This window comes from Falco peregrinus, chromosome 3 (genome assembly GCF_023634155.1).
Source record: "Falco peregrinus isolate bFalPer1 chromosome 3, bFalPer1.pri, whole genome shotgun sequence".
Taxonomy (NCBI): Eukaryota; Metazoa; Chordata; class Aves; order Falconiformes; family Falconidae; genus Falco; species Falco peregrinus.
The window spans coordinates 70,441,412-70,461,404 of NC_073723.1; the positions used below are offsets into that span (position 1 = coordinate 70,441,412).

General features: G+C 37.6%; 1 protein-coding gene across 4 annotated transcripts in view; it reads right to left on the reverse strand.

Moving 5' to 3' along the window:
• MBP (myelin basic protein) overlaps positions 1 to 19,993 on the reverse strand; it is a 120,139-nt gene that overhangs the window by 81,545 nt on the left and 18,601 nt on the right. For all 4 annotated transcript variants that reach the window (XM_055799463.1, XM_055799464.1, XM_005240306.4 and 1 more), the window contains exon 2: positions 10,309 to 10,383. In XM_055799463.1, the coding sequence (XP_055655438.1) occupies positions 10,309 to 10,359 (51 nt within the window). In that variant the 5' untranslated portion in view covers positions 10,360 to 10,383. The remainder of the gene's footprint in view (positions 1 to 10,308; positions 10,384 to 19,993) is intronic.

The following is a 19,993-nucleotide window of genomic DNA, read 5'->3' on the forward strand; positions in this document are numbered from 1 at the left end:
CAGAGCGCTCGCTCCCCTGTCTGTTCATGTACTTGGCGTTAAGGACCACTGGCCAGGGCAGTCACCTGGGCAATCTGGTCAGGGGGTATCAGAACTCAGGGCTCCCCATCCCACCTGAATGCATCCACTTACAAGCACCTTTTGGCCTCCTTTCCCCCAGGTTCCACAAAACTTTCATTTTTAGATGGTTTTATTGATCCTTACAGGGCATAACACAAACAAGATGCCAAAGGAAAGGAAAAGAGTGTAACAGGCAGAACAGGTGCGTTGAAGAAATTTCTGAATACAATTATGTTCCCTCTCCTCCTGAAAGAACTGCAGGAAAGTAAAACACAAAGCACTGAGGTCAAAACCATGAAAATGTGTCAAAGCTTAGTTTTAAGTAGAATTTTCATCTATTTTTTTTCTAATTACCAAACCCTTACTTGTAAAGCAAGAAATGAGCGGAAGGAAACATAAAGGAACACATTTTATTAAGAATTAGGGTTTTCTTTAAATGTTGATTTGCAGAAAAAAAAAAAATTAACATTAGAAGTAATTTGTCAAGTAAATGAATCTGCAAGAATCCTAAAGCTAAATGTTTAGGTCCACATTGCCAGCACCTACAGATAAACATGCTTCATTTAAGTCAATTTGAATGTAATGGATTACAGTGGTTCAGAGCCATCACAAAATATAGAACGTAACTTCTCCTAACACAGATTCAGTTCTGAAAAAACTGAAGATTAGCACAACATCATAGGAAAGGACCTCTTTCTATCAGCAAGTGTCCTGCAGCATAAAGCAAGTCACTTATTTCAATGAAAAAAAAATAAGTTTTAGTCTTCATTATGTACAGCCTTTGACATAGAATCTCATCTCATGTGACCAAGCTTCAGAAGTAACATCAATCACCCCAAACATGCTGAGTTTTCTGTGTGGCAGTGTACCAAAGACAAAACAGTTGTTACTTTATGCAGTGGGTCTGACCTACTGTGAGCTCTGAAATCTTTCCTAGAATATTAAGATATATTTATATTTATTGGTACTATGTATTTGTTAAATATATTAAAGATAGTTAATTTTTTAAATCAATACATAGTATTAGTAAATACAGAAATATCTTTAATTTATTTAACGAGATATAAACATTCCTCAACTGTTACAGGCACTGACTTGAGATTCTCAGTCACACATTCACCAACCTTTCATCTGCCAAGTCTCAAAAAACCAGGATTGTCTGGAATTTCAGACATTTGGTTAATAATAATAAAAAAAAAGACCGTGATTATTCAGGCTTTATCACTGTGCACCGTAAGGCAAATTTCATTTGCAGTAGAAAGCTCTGGCTCAATGTTAAGAAAACATTCAGCCTGTAGTTGACAAGGGTGATCAGAACGGATAGCCAGACTCCCCAGAGTGGAAGGCTTACTGGTCTTGCCTTTTGAAACTCATATAGTGAGAACATTTGCAGCCATACAGGGATATAAACAGAGTGTCTATACTTGAATGTAAACCTGCGTTTGCACATTATTTATTTTTAAATATACACTTGTACTTTTTTTTTATATGGATGTGTGCATACATATATATGCATGCACACAAGGAATTAAAGTGGGATTTAAAGTTTTTGTACACAGTTCCACTTCACAGACAAATTTTAGCCACATTTCCCCAAAGGAATTCAACAGGAATTCCTCTGTTCCTGCACAAAACAAATTCTTTAACAGGTACAAGGTACAACTGCAAAAAAAGAAACACAACTTTATGACAAAACAACATATACATGACTACAACAATTGGTCATAAAAATAACAGGAGACCATTTTGATTTTCAGCTGTAAAACACTGGCAATGGCACTACTGGATTTCTGTGTAAAGCAATGTACTGTGGTAGTCTGGGATAGCTGCTGAAAGTCGTATGTCAACATGAAGGGAGAGAGCTGGCTGGAAGAGAAACTCATTTTTCAGGTGGATACATGTTGTCAGAAAAATGTGAATTTTCTCTCTTTTCTTCTACGGTGTTCCCACCTTCCAAATCAGACTGTGTTAGCTGGCCATTTCTTCACTCTTTCTGAATATGCAGTTCAGTATTATTTAATGCCTCAGAAAAATCAAAACACAGCACTGAATTTACACTGCACCAGAGATGGAGATATGGAGATGCTGGCAGAAAGTAGTGTGCAGAAAGAAACTGGGTGTAAGAAGAAGGAAGACAAAGGGAGGAAGGCAGGCGGGGGGGCCGGGGTGTGAAAGGCTGGGAAAATGTGCTAGACCTAAGTCAGTTATGATGACAAAACAAAACAAAAAAATCCCCAAACCAAACAAACAAAAAAATCAAAAAACAAAACCACTCAGATTTCAATGTAACCGTTTCAGATAGTATCTTTTAACCAAGATGTTTGCAATGTATTGGGATTTCCATAACTCACCTCAGCACTATCAGACAGTTAATCCAATCCTGAAGCTCTTACACAGAACAGGAATAACTGAGGACCCCAAAATGGTGGCTATTGTTTTCATAATAACTGACGTGTTTAAGGAGAGATCTCATCAGCAATAGACTTGCTAAGATTTATGATTTCTGGCTCTTAGGTCTTTTCGATCATGAGCAAGCCAAGTACCCTCACATCTCCCTAAATTAATCTTAAAGTTCTAGCGAAGTTCAGCTACACCAACCTGAATGTCACTCTGCGGCACTGTGACAAAAATGCAAGATTTCCATTATTGCCTTTTCATGATTATAACCGATGTTCAGAAGTCCCCCTAATTATCAAGGAAAAGTGGTATGTATCCTTGTGGCTTTCAGCTCTATGCAAGTTTTGATATTTTTATGGCCACATCCACAAGATGCTGCACTGAAATATCAGATTGGTTTTAGGAGCAAACCTTATCTCAGCAATCAAAAATAAAGTCGTATTACTCTGCTTAAAAGTTTTTCAATTTCCTGTTGCAAAAAAGTTTTTTTCTCCCCTCTGGCAAATGCTACCAAAGTATTTCCATCAACTTAAAGCAGAGGGTATGAGGAAGTTAAGTAAAAAAAGAAAAACATTACATGACATTTTAGCTCAAAGTGGAAAAATGAGCTCAAGTTAAATTCACTCAGTGTACAAATAACTGCAATTATGTAATAAATTAATCTTCAGCCCCTGAAGTGCAAAAAGAAACTACTGTTAAAGTGGTATGTCGTATGGGAAAGCCCTGATCATCTTCATACCGATGTCCGCTTCACACTTGCTGAGTTTATAAATGAGAGCTGGAATCAACTCACCTTAGCAACATGGAAGTCATCTTTTCTCACGGAAAAACATTTAGCATCAAAGCTGGGATTTTGTCTTCATACTGATGCATCATGTAAAACCGTGTCTTACAACCACTTACACTGACCTAGCTGCACAGGCAGTTACGTTACCAGAAATACAGGTGTGTGAAACTGACAAGTAAAACACAGCTCCAGCGCTCTTCTTCCCAGCAGCGTCAAAGACCACAGAAGTAGCATTAGGGGAAAAGATGGGGACAAATTTCAAAATGCACTTTCACCAGGGTTTAATGCTTTGATAAGTGCTACAGGACAGATTTACTAGTCACTGTCTTAGATACTGGATATTCTGCTGTGGCTTGGCCCTGGGTACCCATAGGTAAAGTCTGGCAACCTAATAGGGAGAACACACTTCACTGCAACAGATTTTACAGATACAACTGCACTCTAAGGTAATATGTTACTGCAAATGTTTTTTTAGACTCTTCTCAAATATACCTAATGTTTGTTGCTTTGACATATCTCAACCGATTTCAGAGCAGGTGATAAAACATACTGTCGTATGCTGATCTGTGGCCAACAACAACAGTAAAAGCACAAAAAAGATTATATGAGGAAGGAAGATATTTCTCCCTTTCAGGGTGTCCATGTCACTTACTGCTTCCTCAAGATTAAAAATACAAACAACTTTGCCTTCATTTTTCCAGCATGAAGATGTTAAAGCATTGAACAACATGTTCTCAGGCTCCAGTAACTGACTCTTGTTAGAAAAAGTCATCTCAGCAACTAGAACAGTTCACAGGGAGTTCACCAAGGACGGCTAGTGCATCACATCCCCGTTCTTCCAACTCCTTGCTAATTTAAGTGGTACTGTCATTAAACTCATTTGACAGGACATTTATCCAGTTGTGTATCAAAGCTAACAAGAAGGGAAGTATAAGAAACTATACCACAACAGCATGGTATCTGAAGCACAAGACATTAGAAAGTACAGTGTACTTCCCTCTTCTAGTCAGTTCTACAGGCTGAGGGTGGGAGAAAAAAGCCTAAGACCCTACCTCCTCCCCAGCCAAAACCACAGCAACTGCACCTCTTCCTTTTACACCCATGCAAGTTCAACCAGCTCAAGAACAAAATCAAGAAACACTAGAATTTAGCAGTTGTGTGCACAACAGAAAAACATGCTCTCAACTTACCTCATGTAACTGTTACCTACACATTTACTCACGGTTTTACCAAATTGCAGATCTAGCGACATACTACCAGGATTATACAATCCAGGTAACTCCTCAAACACTAGCAGCAGGCGCTGTGGCAGCGACTAGAGCTTGCTCCTTACTTGCATCTGCCTTACCTCACACCTTTAACTCTTCTACCAGTCGCCCTGCACAGCACAGCATTGTACCTTCACATACATGCAATGAAGGGAAACATGGAAGTGTAACAAGTACCAGCTCTGACTGAGGGTCAGTTTATCCTCCACACATACTTACAATGAGCTTACAATATTTTAGACATTAGGAAGATTAAACATTACAACTACAATGGACCGTATCAAAATCAGCATCTTAAGAGTATAATGAACAGTCAAGTATTTAAACACATGACTTGGATTTTGACACATAAATTGTTCCCTTTAACTTTGTAGTAGAGATACTAGCCTACTTAAACATCAGACATAGACTTCTAGTACCATACTGAACGATGGTCTTAAGGTTAATTTTTGAGAACAGACGTCATAGCTACTGCAGACTTGACATTCTCAGAGGTTTCAAACAGCACAGTCATTTCTGTATTGCTACGGTACCATCTCAGTAGCTGAAGCACAGTAGTCCCTGAAGGCTCCACTCAGGGTCACCCAGCACTACTATTAATACAGAATGACACTACATCCATCCCAACAAACAATCCAGTTAGACAGTATGAAGGTCAAGAAATTCAGTAGAAGGACAGAGCGAGCACCAAAGGATTTGCTCAAGGCCAAATCCAGGTCGATGCTGGAATTTGAAGAAAACAGACATCTATCAATTTGAACTGGTCCTGCTTAACCTGACTGCCCAGAACTTCCCTTCATGCCCTGGAAAAGGATTTGCCTCTTCCAAAAGCAGCACTTCCTCGCATCAGGTACCAGCTTAACCAGACATTGGCTGGTCACAAGAATGGTCTACAGTCCATAACCTGTAAAACTGGCTGGGGAAAATGCGCATCAAATCTCTCACAGAAAACACTGACGCTCTCAACATTTTAAAGTTTTTCTCTCTCTTTTCTTTGCCTTCAGAAAGATATTGACTTGAGAGAGAGTGTTTAAATCAATCTATAAAATTACAGAGAATACATCACTATAGCCCCCGTAATCTTTATTGCTTTACAAAAGGTAAGACTGAGAGAACACACAATTGTACTAGAAAATAAGCAGTGCTATACAACTTTGCTAGGGGGAAAAGTGAAAAGGTTGCACTCTAACTTATGTTAATTAACTTATGGTAATAAGACTATTTATTTAAAGGTAATAAAATCAAATGCCACATTTGAATTTTCTTTGTTTGAGTTTTTTTACAGAAAAGTACACCCTAGACTTCAAAATCTACATAGTCCGTACGTCATGTATGTAGAAGTGTAAGTATTACAAATAAATCTCTATATTACAAAAATATCACTTCAGAGCAATCAATAAAGCAAATAAAATTACTTCATCTGTTGTTTTTTTCCTTTCTTGATACTTTATGATGCATACCGAGAGGAAGCACCTGGTAAAAACCGTATCAATGGCTCAGGTCTGTAATCAGTCTCAACCATGAGAGGTAGGGCATCAGATAAGTTCAGTGTGAAAACCCTTTTGCTTCCAGATTGTTGAGCATCTATGAGGTGAACAATACCACTACCATCCTGTGCCAGGCCATATTCAGAATTTCAGCTCCTTCTTATCAGGGACAGCCAGAAAACTTTCTGCCAATGTTATCGGGGGAAGGCTGCACAGGGGGCACATTTCTGAACATTAGCAAGACAATTGGGGAAAAAAAATAGGAAAGAAAACAGAATCTCCTCAGAAGCAGCACAGAAACCAACTGAATTATTGATACGTGCTCATGGTAGCAATTTAGCTTGAACTAATTACGAGAACCAGTCATTAAAACTATCAAATCAACCACTGCAAAACACATTACAGGCTCTAGGTTCATACATAGGGCAATGAATGGCAAGATTTTTCATAAGTTTACTACACAGCAAGACTTTGCCAATGTTAACAGATAGCTTTTAGTTCAAACAAAAATATTGTTTCATTTAGTTAAAGAAAAAATAAAATTTAATTCAAACAAAACATTAAAAAAACCATTAGATTAATAAAAATTATATTACATCATTGTAGACAGAGTGCCTTATCATCACTACAACTGTTTTCAGTTTTGGCCTGTGAGAAAGCAATATAGTGTGGCAATTACATTTGCCAAAGTTGTTCAGAGTTAGATATCAGAGGTAGCAATTGGGTTCCTTGGTATTTATTTACAGGGTACCCCAAGTATATCAAGGACATCAAACAGGTTGATGACCCAATAATCTAACATGTTCTAGGTCTGTATGAGTTTCTCAAGCAAACAGTCCCTTGACATGCCAGGGCATTGGGTTTCGATGTTTTATTATAGGTCACAAGCTTGGTTTCTGGCTCCCCACAGTACTGATGTGACATACATGGAAATCAGGCTCTATGGACTTGGTGCATTTGGTAGTTGCTGTGGAATAAATGGGACAATGCTGGAAACCTTCCTTCCAACCCCATCTTCCCAGTCAATGAAGTTAAGGGCCAGTTTTGACAGATACCAAGAAAGTTCAGAGATTTGGGGATGGCAGTGTATGTGCTGTGCAGAATTCTCTGAGGGAGACAAAGTGGAGAGTAGCAGAGAACTGTGCTGTTGTAATACTTACAGGCAGCTTTAGTCATTTCAAAAGAGCACATGGCATTTCATAGCTTAAGGATGCCAGACTAACGCAGATCAACTACAACCCCGAACAAAGACCAATTAAACGTCAGTTGTCTGTCTACTTCTCTACACTTAGCTCTCTGAGAATTTAAAGAAACTCTGGGCATGAAGGACAGCCCACTGTGGTTTTTTATTGTTCTTAGATGTATTTATGTAAATTTAAATGCAAGTATTAACACTAAGAACAAAGTTAAACAAAATGAATACTTACAAATTTACTAAAACTTTAAGCAGACTGAAAAGTCCGGTATAATCCAAAGTAAAAAGAAAGAATATAAATTGCTGGGTTCATTGAATAGTTTTTATCTGTCTTACAAAACTAAAAAATGCAGATCCATTGAAGAGAAAGAAATCTGACAAATGAGACTGAGTATGTTATTGCTCTGAGAAGAACATGAGGGTTTTGTCACTACTTTCTGCATTATTTAGATCGAATAGACCAACTATTTTTCAAAGCATTCAATTAATTTCACAGTATCTCCTTATTTATTACATAATCGCTGTAGCTTGGCATATTTATAAATCAAGAGAAGAGCAATACTTTGAAAGAAGTATTATAGAAGTATCACAGCATGGGAAGCCATCTTGTCTTTTGCAAATTTCCAGATTTGAAAGCATCTCGGTGTCATGTTAGACATCTGATGAAATAATTGCTTTCCAGATCTCCATTTCTAATTTCGTAATTCAAATACTGAAAGCTAAGCAAAGCTAGATGCCAACTCAAAAAACCCCACAAAAACAAAGTCAACAACACTACAACCGGTAGTAGTTGCAGTATACAGGACATGTATTGGACAACCAAGAATTAAGATTGCTACAGTTTAGCAACAGTTTCTCTAATGTCACTATATACAAAATAACCACTTGGAGAACTAGTCTATCCTTCAGGAGCCCATTGTTTGTGCAGCAAATTTGGCATCACAGGTTCAAAGAAGCTTCCTAAAATGATATTGTTCTTTGCCACTATAATTTTGGGAAAGGAAACAGTAAATACCCTTAAATTACAAGTAATGAATTTTAGAAAGACCCTCAATCAGATGTTAGCCTCTTTCATTCCAGTTCTATTGCTAAGAGCAAGGACCAGCAATGCAGCATTTCCACTATAGTCTGCAAACCTTCAGCAAAGCTGTCTCCCATACCACACACCAGAATGGTGGTGGGAAACCAGTTCTAATTTACAGCTATATTCAACAGCAAAAAGAAAAAAAGCATGACATATGGTTACTACTGCCAGTAATAATTTTAATGCTCCCTGTAAGAACTGAATCAAGATTGACTAGTTTTGAGGAATACGTACTAGCACCTTAAATGTATATTTCCTCATTTTAAATCTGTCGCCTTATAATTACTATCTGACATGCACAAAAGGAGATTTTGATCAAGCATTGCCTATTTTAAAGTTTAGGGATTTGGTGTTTTGGTTTTTTGTCACTGTAGAAGGATAAGTAAGGGACAGAAGATATTACTACAGAAATAAATTCCCCTTTCAAAAGCATTTTAGGTAAATGAATGTTATTTTGATTGCAGAATCAAGTATTCTCCATGAACTGATTAGGAAAATGAAAGAATTATAAAAATTTGCAGCAATCCACTTCCTTGTAGACCTGTCTTGCACACTAAGTGTAAGACCTGCAGTCACCTGGCTCTTGCCCACCACTGCAGAACTCACACCTATTGCACAGGCTGCTACAGTTTGAAGAATCTTTTAGATTTTGAGGAGGCCCAATATGTGCTCAATAGCTCGCTCACTTGCCACCCAGACGCATTAGACACATGTAATCCCACAGCAGGAGAAAAGTTAGGATACGTTTTTGTAACAAAGTTTTGTCCTTAAAGACCAAAGCAGGGGATACATGCAGAACAGCCCACCACCCTCTGCATGCCTGCTGTATCACACCTGCAAGATCTCACACCCTTGGTCAGAAAGGATCAAAATATTTGGCTAAATACATACATCTGTTTCATGCATTTGAGTTTGCTGGATCTGCACAACAAGAGTTTTCTAGAGGGGAAGTCCAGAAGACCACAGCTTGGGACTCATACTATTGTTTGTACTGAAACTGAAACTTTGGGGCACAAAACTGTTTTGCAAAATACTGCACAAACACAAGCCAAAAACATACGTAGCCAGCTGTCCTCTCTTCCTGCTGTTTTCTCCCTATTCCTTCCAGTGTGTTTATGTATTTTCCTAAAGGAGACAGCAAAGAACTAATAACTGCATGAATTCTAGTTCGTATACCTTTTAGGGATAGCTGCTTATCTGTCGCAGCAATGCACAACATCCACATTCCTCCAGATAAAGCACAGAACTATCTGTTTATATCATCTGTCCAATGCAAAGGGCAATAGCTTTATACAGTGTGGGCTCAGACTGTAAACTGTTATTTTTGGGTGGGGATGGGTGGAGGGAAGTTAGCAATTGCTAGCAACAAGAAGCATCTTGGGTTTTTTTATGTCTAAAGAGATGTCTTTTTTTAAGATACGTGTAAATGCTCTTCCGGTACAATGTAGAAAGAAAAATAAACAAGATATTATCACAAGGCAAACAGAATACTATGTTATGTGCAAAATACACATAAAAAGTACATTTTGACAGTTCCGTTATTTTTTTCTGGGAAAGACACTTTTAAAGCGGTATCTTCTCAAACTGACAGTCTTTTACTTTAGAATTCTCTTATTTTATGTGTTTCTATATCGCTTCTTATGGATAAAGCCAATGACTGCCCAAATGGAAAGCTGTCAACACAGAGAACATTATTCAATTCACTGGCTCTTTAAAAATGTCTACAATACCATGCTTCTAGGGCTTTATTTAATTCATTTCCACCATGACTGAGAAGCTTTTTAACAGCTGTGGATCTGATACAGAAAAATATCACACCTCTCATTAAATCCAGCATAGCAAAATCCAGTTTGGCCACATCTCATAGAAACTTTTTAAAAAATGGTGGTCATTTTATAGTGACAACTACAGAACAGTAATGGTGAAAGTGATCTTGTAAACACACAAATGTACGACAAACATATATATATTTCATTTCATGACATACACATTTCTGAAGTGGCCTTGCCTCTTCAATTGTCTACAATTACCTTGGTTGACTTTTCAGCGCTATGTTCTCTTTTTCCTACATGGTTCCCCATGATGGATCACCAGAACTTCAAATTCTGAAAAGATAAAACCAAAAGAACATTTTGAAATCAACACATTTGTACTGAAATACAAATTCATTTTTCACCTGACACTGAATAAAGAGATTGTTCTCATACAATAAGCATTTTTACAGTCCAAGGTAAGACCTGTGAAAGATCCTAAAAAAAATATTTATCTGGTCTTATTTGCAAATCTAAGCAGTACCCAAAAGCTTTCCTTCTAAAAAAAACCAACCACTATAAGCAGAGGAGGTAGAATAAAGTGTTTATTGTGAAATTTGCACATAAACAAGACTAGATTAGAAATTAGGTAGGGGGTCTTCCGATATTATCTCCATAATAACAAAATGGTGTAATATGTATCAAATAATCTTAACTACAAATTTCCATAAAAGATCAAGTAAGTTCCTTCAGATTCACATTTGCCATTATATAAACAGCAATTACTGAAAAAAGCACCAAACTAAACTGCTAACAATTTGCTGTGGAGGTGAGAATGGATATGTTCTTTACAGCCCACACTGTCATGACAAGCACATAAGAAAGGAATGCCAACTCTTTGTATTTTCTGGCTCATCCTTTAACAGAGCTTATGTAGGTTAAACCACAACACATATTTCAACTTTTAGAGTACCCTTGTGGTTTTGCTACATATTTCTTCCCATAGAAGCATGTGTTTGTATAGGATTTTATACGCAGCTGCTGCCTTCAGCCGATTTGAATGCAGTGCAGGGTAGCATTTAAAGTCCTGAAATCATAAAGTACATGCAAAAGAAGTTTCAAATGGACTTTTTCCTCTCAGAATTACGAATTGAACTTTCAGGAATAAAGTTCAGTTTCTGGTGCTAACAGTAACACTTCATTACTCTGCAATAAACAGAGGTATATACCATAAAACCTTAGCATAAGAAACCCTGGCACAATGCTGTTGCTATCAGAGGGCTAAGCTAGCTCAATTAAGCATAACTTTATGAAAAGTCTTGGGAGAAAAGACCTTTGCTATGATAGAAAATGCATGAAGTACAACAACAGGCTATCAACCAGTTACACTCAGAACATACAAATAGTTATAACCCCAGCGACACACGCTGATTTGTGTACCAAAGGACTCTACAGACAGAAACTTTGATTCCTCCTGACTTTCCACTACAGAAATGTGTACTTTATCAAAAGCAATCTTGTCCTCCATCTCTACTGCAACTTTTGGAGAGACCGATAGATTTATTTTGCCTACCTCAGTGATAAATTTTCAAATGAGACAGTGTCTGCAGTGCCCATCTGACCAGTCACTGAACTCCATTCGCTCTAAAATCAAAGTGCCACATATCACCACATGCAATTAAATAACTCCTTATGAATATTGACATTGAAGCTTTCACAAAGAAAAAACTAAAAACCATCCAAACTCAGCAGATGTACTCAAGGCAAAGTTAATTGGCAAACTGGAAACACATTACTTTTTTTTAAGCAGCCACTATCTACTGCATAGAAGACTGAAGGAAAAAAATCCATCCTTTCAAATTGTGAAACCAGCACAACCAATTCACATTTTTGTGAGTTTATGAAAATTTTCAAGGAAAAATGCAAATAAATTCATATACACTGGGTTTCAAAGCTGGACTACCTCAAACTGGCCTTTCCTCTACAAATTATGAGCAGCAGCTCACTTCTCATCACCTACTTTGCAACATAAAGAATAACAGAGTGGAATGCAGAAATTGTAGACATTTCTTACAGTGGAATACAGACATAATGTTCCAAGAATTACTCTGCTAGTCATTCATTGAAAGATTAGCTCTCAAATTTGACCTCTAATACACACACATTTAAGTAAACAAATTACGGAGCCAAGGTAAGACTTGCAAAATCAGAACTCTTAATCAGTGTCCTCCTGCCCGTGCCTCAAGTCTCCCTGCTGTCTTTGAAGTAATGCTCCAGGAACAACCACTGTACCCTTGAAACACTGATCACAGCAGAGTCCCAATCCTGCAATGCCAAGGTAGAAAAATATAACAGATGCAGATGAGCTATGATGTGAAACTAAGCCAGAAAAATATTTAAAAATAGTTTGTTGGCCAAAGAAAAGAAAAGCAGTAAAAGCTTCCATGCTGCCACACCATAAATACCTGAAAATGGTAAGGCTAGTTTTCTGCTCAAAAGCCTGCACAAAGTAAGCAAACAAAACAAAAACCAAGCAAAAGGAGAAGTGTATTAAATAATCAACACACTCCTAATTCCCACGTGCATAATTCCTTCAGCTAGATGCTAAAAATTACACATGGAAGGGAATAAAAAAAGAAGAAAAAGGCTTGAAGAAATGGAAATGCACAATGCTATTCAAAGTATGAGTGTGGTTTGAGAGTTTTATGTTTCTCTACAGGAACAGACTTAAAAGCTGAAAACTAATCACATTGATTAAGCCTGTAAATCTGCAGTTCTGTTTTCGTTATTGTTTTGAATGTGTCAGAGGGACAGCACACGGCCTAAATTCACATGATCAACCCCTTCTTATTCTTCCCTCACGTCCAGAAACTAACACTAATACAACTAGCTTTTACTTCATCTTTTTCACGCATAAATGAACAGATGTTTAAACTCAAAGTTAGTTAGCTATAGGTACCAGCTATAAAATCCTTATGCAGCGATAAAGGTACTTTTTAGCCAAAAGGACAAAAACAACCAGCTGGGTAGCAACAGTATCCTAGAAGTCACAGAAGTCTTCATGCTACCTATTGAATGGAGAAAACTGCAAGTAATCCTTTGGGGGAAAAAGGCTTTAAAAAAATTTGAAATTAATTAGGAAAGGAAATGTATACTGCCAGCTGTTATGTAGATATCTGATTAGGAAGCAAAAACATACACACACACAAGTCTGTAAACATGAAAACAATTTACAGCAACAAAAAGATGTAATTTTTCACTGTAGCCTCATGCAGAAGTCTGCCTTACTTGGTCAAAAACAAAGCACATGGGTCATTTTCACTTCAGGATGCAAGTGCAAGTGCATCCTGAAGTGTTAAGATGAAGACTGATTCTGGTTCTTACTGTCTTGAGGAGACCCTGCTGCACAGTTTCTGTCTGCATGAATCTTTATGCAACAAGTTGAGTCACTGACTTCAACGGGATTACTCATTGCATGATCTTTGTAGGAACTTGCAGGCAACTATTCAAAAAATCTGGGCTGGAAAAAGATTTGTATTTTCTTTTTAGTCACCTTCATAACATACAGGTTATCAGACTAAGCAGCTCTTTATAAAGCGAAGAAGCAGCTTCCTGCACTTACTAACAAATGTCAGTCAAGTGATCAACATTCTTGTTGGCAGAGGAGCCTGTACATGCTTTACCACTGATAAACAGTCACAAGAAAAGTCACGAAGCTCCAAAACAATGCAAAACCAGAAGCACTGCCGAAATGCAGTAACCTTCTTTGAATCCAACGTGAATCACATCTAACAATGAGCTACCAAAATAGGCCTGAGCACAAGGTTGAGCTTATGACCACAACAGCATTTGCCTGAAACTTTCCTGGTGAAACTCTGCAAGTTTCCTAAATCCTGTGAGATTAAAGATTTTGCACACAAACTTGAGTCACAAAATGAAAGGGGATACTATGCAGGTCTGCAAGCAATCGGAGTACATCACCAGCTCCCCTATAAATCTCCACATCAAGCCAATGGGTTTCAGCATATTAAAGCCACCTGAGAAGCTCAGGAAACAACGGGTTATGCAAGCAAAGTGATTTAATAAGACTAAAAGTTGAAAACATTTCAGCTTTAAACTAGCAAGTTTTTTGAGTGAAGTGAGTGAATTACGGCAGGAAGCTGTGAAGTGCTGCTGCAGACACCACCAGCAGAGTCACCCAGTCACCTCAGCACTACGCCGCAACCACGTACCGAGCTGAACCAGCTCTGCTGCCAAGAACCAGGCACTTCCCCATCAGTGACTGATAGAGAAATAACTCCAGCTATCTGGCTGCTTCAAGTAATTCCAAAATCACCACAGGGAACATCCCTTGGGAAATAAAGTGTCTCCTCCCATCAATTTCCCTTCTTACAGAGTCAGTCGAGACGGTAACCTGATGGAAGCCTAGACCAAGCTGCTTTCCTGCTTTCTTCGCAAACGGAAGCCTCGTTCCAACTAGCAACAACTACAGAAATGCCACTGCCTTACTCAAGGAGAGAAACTTCTCCTTGCTGTCTGCCAAACACAAGATAAACATAGAACCCAAACAAATATACAAAGGGATGCAAAACCTCAGTCCTACACATCACATACCTATAAAAATACACGTATGTTGTGATCATGTAACTTTTTCCTCTTCATCTGAACAGTTGATTAAAAATAGCCTTTTAGAAACATGTATCAGCATTTTTTTAGCCCATTCTAGTCTGCTGTTGAAATTAATTGGATATTTATAGCTAACAAAAGAGGTTCTAATCATCTTTGCATATATATACACTGTCCTATAGAGAAGTTTAAATTATAATTTTCACTAAAAGGCAGAGAAACACTTCTCTAAACTTTTTGAGCATACCAAGAAATGCAATGGTATCACTTCCTGCTGGTTACATTTTCTTACTCACTCATGGGAGCCTAAGAAAACTTCACTCCTTGTAATTGTCAGATTCTAAAGAGTGTCCTTCCCCTGTAATATCTCACAGAACATTATAACTTTTGTACACGCTAACTACAAATGACAAACTTCAGCCCAAGAGGAGCTGATTTACAGTGACAGCTCACCAACGGTAACTCAGGAGTTACAAAAGGCTGTAAGCCAATGCACCTGAAGCACCTTTATTGAAAACTAATGGTTATTTTGTACTAAAATACATAAACTACCCAATGTAAATCACACGCTGCTGCACATGGATTGTTAGAGATGATCCTTGAAGAGTAATTTAGTTATGTAAAATAAGGGCTCAATCTTACCTCTTCCCACACACTTAATTATGACTCAACCAAACTACACATAATAATAAAGGTATGCAAGTGCTTACATATTTACAAGTATCAGAACATAATTATTACCTTGTCTAGGAATTCATATTCACCGCAGACTGATGCTGGATAATAGTGCAGAGCTACAATGCTAGATATGTTTAGCAAGTGCTCATAGCCTTACTCATGCATGGGAAGGATAACCATAGAATATAAAAGTATTTGAGGAATTTACTTAAAACTTCCTGCTACATTAACGACTACTATTATTCAAGTATTAAATTCTACTAATATAGTCAGATCTTATTAGACAAAATAAAAAGTGTAATCATTTCTAAGAAATGTGCAATTTCTCTCCAGTTTTAGTAGCTCTCTAATGTAGACCCTTAATTACAAACTTACCCAGCAAAATGACATGCAGAAGATTTTTTTTTTTTTACTAGTGTCAGGTCTAGGTTACGTAGCTTCCTGGGAAGAAAGCTGACACAATGCCCTGCACTGGCTGTCAGCTAGATGGAAACCTTTGAGAGAATTTTTTTTAGGCTCTCAGTGTGACATACATCATTGGAAGGAAGCCTTTCACTTCAGCCTTCTTTCAACACAGATTGAGACACTGGGCATGCATCATCTGTTTCTTCAGAATTCTATCATCGAGGTAACCTAGTGCTCCAATGCACCAAGAAAGAAAACCTCCAGCGGGCACAGGTGACTGCCCTGCAGCTAATTCCATCAGCAGCCATAGTCACATGCTTCAGAGAGAGATGTGAGCAACCACGTAACAAAAGTAACCTGCCTCGTGGGCAAAGGTCTTCCTAGGAATCCTGCCATTTTAACTCAAATGTTAAATTATTTCATAAAATATAGTGCCTTATATCTCTTAGAAATTTCATTATTATTTAATGCAGATTTAATTTTTTATTACCCGTGAAAGTGTGCGATCCTTGCTAGATCAAACCTTATTTCATTTTTGACTTCCACAAAGATAATTCTCTGAGGAACCCTTCCTGAAAGAAAAATACATTATTCCAGACATATTTCCATCATGAATAATCAAAGCCAAGCTTTCAGAGGTGACCATAATTTTTAAATCAGAGAAGTCACCAGGAATTTAGCACCAATATGTGTATTTAACCATGCATATATTTTGCATATCAGTACTGCCATTCCTGGCCTATGTAGATATTACAGCAATTTCCATGTTTACAGACAACTGTAGGTGCCTTAGCAAGGATCACAGACCTAGAAAACCACCCCTCTGAGAGACAAGCCAAGTTCTGAAACACTACTTATCTGAGAAATTAGTCCTCAGTGCTAGCACAGCTGCTCGATAATTTACATACACCTCACACACCATTGTAAAGGACACCAAAAGTATTTAATTTTCATTACAATTTTCTGCAAACAGTATGACACAAGAAAAAGGCTCCAAGGCAGAATATGTTCTCGGAAAGTACATTGTTACAAGCTATTTCCTAAAATTGCCATTGGGTTAAGCACAGCAGACAGGACCCGATGTTTAAGATCTTTTTTAACTGCTTTGATTACAATTTCCCTCTATCTATTGCCAATAAGAAGGATGTTGCCTTTTTTTTTTTTTAAAAAAAATAAATAAGCACGTGATTTTCAGGAATCTCACCTCACCACAGCTAAGGATAGTCCAAACTTGATTATAGACAACAGTCTGTAAAAACAATTATCATGTAATTGCTAAACTATATATTATTTTTTTGTAGCTTGGGTTTCTCTCTCTTTTCCTTCGATCAACTCCACACTCCTTGATGGAACACCATCAGCCTCATGCCACCCATTAAGAAAAACAAAAGATACAATTTTAAAACAAATTTCTCAACTGGACTTTTCTGCTTCCCTCCATGAACAAGAAAAATGCTCACCTAATATCACTTAGGAAACACTGATATCTATACTCCCTTATATAAGCACAAATAATCAACAATTATAATCAAATGGCATTAGCCACATGCTTACTGTTCGTCTTCAAAACACTATTAGTGGAGCCCTGAGAACTCTAAGTCAATCCACCTGCAGGGTCATAAGGAAGTGTTCTTAATCACCTCCACTTTAAAAGAGAGGCCAGTGCATTTGATGGGGGAGCTGGGTACCATCCCAAAGACCTGGGGCAAGGCAGAGATGCCCTCAGCACATCCAAGCACCTGGCCACACCATTCTTCCTGCCTGTTGCACTTCTGCCACAGCACTCACACCTCAGGGACTTGAAAAAACTTGGATTTCCTTGCATGTCTTCCATGCCTTTGCTGAGATACTTGTGCCTTACAGCTATTTCCAGTTTAGGGAACAGAGAGGACCACAGGTATGTCTAACACACACATCCCTTGAACCTATACCTAAAAGGAAATGTTGCCCTCCTATAAAATTAAGATTGATTTGTCTATTTTTATCTCAGTCACTAATATCAACAGGTTTATTTAATTTGCTATATACTGTTTTACACAAAACACCACAAGTCAGGCTGATTTTTAATTTTTTTTCATATTTTTTCATATTGGAGGACTATTTAGGTCTGCATGGCATACAAAACCTAGAAGCAAGGAACAGTTTTTCCCAGCCCTCTGAAAAGGATCAGATACATAATCATTGGTGATTTTTTCCCAATACTTGTGTGCTCCAGAAACAAAATCATTTGACATCACAGTAAAATAGATTCTCTAATAAAAAAAGGGCAGAGAAAGATATAGACAGAATAGTTAAGAAGAGAGACACGTCTTAACCTCAATTCTCTATATTGTAAAAATATGCAGCATACTCCTAAGACCATCAGTTTCCACTGTCATTGCTCCTGAAGTACTGTATTTCCTCTAGGAATACACCTCCACAGCTGTGGACTTCACCTCTTGGCCTCAATGAGTCAACAGCTAAAAGTACACACTCATCCTAAACATTAAAATATTTTTTTAAAAGATAAACCAGCACACAAGAGTATATAATACAAGTACAGCATTAAATTAAAAAGAAAAAAGATTGAGATTCAAATTGAAATTATAGAGAATTTCAGGCCAAAGTAATAATGTTATCAGTACCAGAGGAGTAAAAGCACAGAGCAATCAAGAAACCAGAGACAAGTGTAATTATTTGTTATTTGGAGACTTTCAGGTTTTGAGAGCAAGGTAGTCTGAAATCAGATAAGACCTAACATCTGTTTTCACATAAAAATGAGAAAAATATCATGAGAATAAAAGCAAGATATATTTGAAGACTCACATTTTTTTTCTGTTCTCTGCTTAGAAAAAGTCCTCTCTGAATGCTGAACGGTATAATCTCCTTTTTAAAGTGAGGCAGGTCATCTAAGCTTCCCAGTGAACACGGCCACTTTGATGATCAGCATTTCATTAACACACTATAGAGACTGATGACAAAATGGACACGTGCAGTTCTAAACGCACATGATCAAAGGCATTGTATGCTGGCTCTTATCTGTCAGTCTGTTGAATATGAGAAGATGGGACAAGAAGATGATTCACTTTCTCCAGACACGGTTAACTGTGCTGTGAGAAAACAGTGAACCTCTACATCCTTTTCAATTAAATAACTTTTTTTTTTTTGGGAAAAAAAAAAAAAAGAAAAGAGGAAAAAAAGCCTTTCTCTGCCCAACCTTTCTCTCTCTCTCTCTGTGTTCCGACTTCTTAAATAATCTATACTGTAAACATATCAATCAGGAGACAGGTTTCCTGTAAATGCTCCTCTCTTACATTTGGCATAAATATTGATATTACGAAAGGGTCCAACTCTCACCACACTCCAAGTTGACTCCCTCTTGGCTCAATCCACTGCTGTAAAGTCATGTCCCTCCCTTCCCATAAACACGCTGCCAAAGAGGCACAAACCTCAGTCTTACTTGTCTGACATGAAAAAAAAGCATCCTTCACTATATATTTATATTTCTCACTTTTTGTGCAATGTATTTTTCATTTCTTTTGCCATCTCTTTTACTAGCTTGATTTCCTGGTGGTTCACACATGAGATTATGCTCTTAAAGTATTTTTTCAAGTAATTTGATTGAAACTTAGTCCTCAGCATTTTCGTTTGTGAGTGTGCTTATGACATGTAACAAGGTTCAAAGTTCATGTGACAGCCTCCTAACAGGTTACCATTATCATAGGCCACTACCATAAACACAAACAAGACAGTTCTCCAGCTTGGTCTGCTACACAAATTGCAAGTGACACCTCATAAAGCTTAAGTAAGGATTTGTGAAGTCCTCTGCTCCTAAACCAATAAAAATGTTTACGAACAAAGTGATTTACAGAGCTGTAAAGAAGTAATTTTTCTGTGCTCATAAATGCCTATCCAGAAACACAGATACTAATACATTAATTTGGGATTTTCTCTGGCAATGATACAATGGTTTACTTTCCCTTCTGAACAGAGAAAGCAAAATTACTTTTTGCTAAGGATAATGGTATATCTGAGAAACAAATAAATCTATGTCCTTTTCAAATGGAATTTCAGTCCAGGTATTTTGCACTTTAGTTGTTTAGGTCAGAGGCTCAGAAGGTTACAGTCACTGAACTGTGAGTTGTTGCACTTGGAATTTTAAATAATTAATGAGTAACAGCAGCAACCCTGGCACTGAAATCTGCATGAGAAACTACTTAAGTCTTTACACCACCTGATACAATTATTGTACTTGTGTGCTTCTTCAAATATGCTT